Source organism: Hesperophylax consimilis, chromosome 24, assembly GCF_061612785.1.
Source record: "Hesperophylax consimilis isolate HC1 chromosome 24, BYU_Hcon_1.0, whole genome shotgun sequence".
NCBI classification, from domain to species: Eukaryota; Metazoa; Arthropoda; class Insecta; order Trichoptera; family Limnephilidae; genus Hesperophylax; species Hesperophylax consimilis.
Window position 1 is genome coordinate 11,099,003 of NC_142859.1, and position 2,530 is coordinate 11,101,532.

At 46.5% G+C, this 2,530-nt stretch overlaps 1 protein-coding gene across 1 annotated transcript; it reads left to right on the forward strand.

Annotated features, from left to right (window-relative positions):
* Positions 1–913: 913 nt before the first annotated feature.
* On the forward strand, positions 914–1,960 carry LOC149411905 (uncharacterized). The gene has a single exon (XM_089646268.1). The coding sequence runs from the start codon at positions 914–916 to the stop codon at positions 1,958–1,960; it is 1,047 nt and encodes a 348-aa protein (XP_089502394.1).
* The last annotated feature ends 570 nt before the right edge of the window (positions 1,961–2,530 follow it).

The window sequence follows — 2,530 nt, forward strand, 5'->3', positions numbered from 1 at the left end:
GGTAATTTCCGTTTTGTCGGTTTTATTTAATCTATTGCTGCCATCATTAATAATTCTAACAATCCTCATCAGTTTTTCCATAGAGGGGATAATCCGTTCTTGTTCGCTATTAGGTGAATCATTAATTCTGGCACGTTTCCTATTTTCCTGGTTAGGTGAGTTTTCGATCGAAACTATGGTAGGGTTTGGTTGGTCATCAAGTAGCACGACTTGCTTGTCGCCTTTGTCTCTTTTATCACTCTTATTTTTTTTTCGTGGTTTCTTGTTTTTTTTATTGACAAATTCCATGAATTCTTTGATATTGTGAGTGGATATGGTTCCAGTAGACGTACCAGGTTGTTCTGAACCTGCGACATGCTTGTCACCATTGTCTTTATCATCCATTTTGTTCTTTCCAGAAATGAATTCCATAAACTGACTCAAACTGAGCTCCGCTTCTTCATCGCTTGAAATTTCATTCGTTGAGGACATTGTTTTCGAAAATTTGGGGAAAAATTTCCCTAAAAAAGGGAGAAATTTTTTCACTAGAAATCACATAAAATGTTCAAATACTTAATATCATTAAGCGAAAATATATTTACTAAATATGATAAATGGAAGCACCAAAAAAAATATATATATATATATTTATTAAAATTAATTAAATAACTAAAGAGAGCCTGTCTAGTTCACTGGTTTCTGTGGAGAAAAAAAAAAACATGGCCGGCGCCAAAAATGTCGAGTAATTAAAATCTTAAAAATAAGATTAAGTGTACAATCACTACACCGAACTGGGTATGGGGGGTGTCAAACGACGCAGGAAAATTTCCCGGGTCCGGATGACCGTAGTCACAAGTTAAAAAGAGCACTTAAAGGTAATTAAATTATTTAAAAAAAAACAGTTTTAACACAAGTGTGATGAATTGTCATTGTGATGAATACACACTGCGGACTGGACTACTTCGGGCCAATGGAGGTCACCGTCGGCAGACATCGGGAGAAGCGCTATGGAGCCCTATTTACCTGCCTCTCCACCCGCGCCATCCATCTGGAACTAGCGGTCTCGCTGTCTGCCGACTCGGCCATTATGGCCTTACAACGGATGACCGCCCGAAGAGGTCAGCCCAAGGTGTTGTACTCAGACAACGGGACAAACTTCCGTGGTGCGGACGCGGAAATTCGAGATGCCACGGCAGCCCTGCAGCAGGATGACAGGATGACGGACGCCATGGCTACCAAGGGCATCGAGTGGCGCTTCATCACCCCCCTAAGTCCCCACATGGGGGGAGCCTGGGAAAGGTTGGTGCGCTCGGTAAAACGAGCCCTGAGCGCCACCTTAAAGGAGAGGGCGCCAAGGGAGGAAACCCTGCGCACAGCATTGGCAGAGGCTGAGTTTGTGGTCAACAATCGGCCACTGACTCATGTCTCTGTCGACCCGCGGGACGAAGAGCCCCTCACCCCAAATCACTTTCTCATGGGGTCTGCCGGGAACCGCCCGCATCTGTCACTCTACGACAGCAAGGAGGAGGAGGTATGTCTCCGTCGCCAGTGGCGTATCAGCCAACAACTCGCCGATATGTTCTGGAGGCGGTGGCTCCGTGAGTACCTCCCCACCCTGGGCGCCCGACAGAAGTGGCACCACCCGACTGACCCCCTCAGAGCTGGTGACTTGGTGGTCATCTTGGACCCCGCGCTGCCACGCAACAGCTGGCCGCGCGGACGTATCGTCGAAGCCATCCCAGCTGCCGATGGCCAAGTGAGGACAGCCCGGGTCCAAACAGCCACAGGGACGTACACCCGCCCGGCTGTAAAACTCGCCCTCATCCTCCCCGCACCAGCACCAGCGCCCGCACCGGCACCAGCACCAGCGCCGCCCTCTACAGCACCCGGACCACGGATGCCGCATGGGAGCCACAACCCCCAGCGGCCCAGGGGAACCGGACGTCGAGGACGCCGCCGACCTACACGTCCGGACCGCTAGGCGCAGCCGTGACTGCACCGGGGGGAGAATTGTACCGGACGTACCTCCACTGACTTGAATTAATTTGCATAAATCTGAATTTACGCAGAGGCAGTTCATTTACAAACTCACCTCTGCGCATATTCGAATTTATGCAACAAATTTCTCTATACAAAATCTGTACCTAATCTTATCTGTGTAAAACTTGTAGAACTATAAATCTTATCTGCTGATTAATAAATAAAACCACGGGGTCAAGCAGTCATCATTATAGACAAAAAACAAAGGCTTGACCCCCCGACACCGTCTTATAAATTAAATACCTATCATCTGTACAAAACATGGAAGATTTGCATGAAGATTTGAAATTGTGCAAACGCGGTTTCCTTTACAAAACTCGCCGTTTGCACAAAATTGAATATTGTGCAAATCTTCCCCTTTAAATAAATGTTTTCTCTCTAAATTTGCACAAGGTTTGAAATTGTGCAAACGCAGTTTCCTTTACAAAACTCGCCGTTTGCACAAAATTGAATATTGTGCAAAACTCAATTCCCCTTTTAATATGTATGATGTCAATTCCCCTTTTTAATA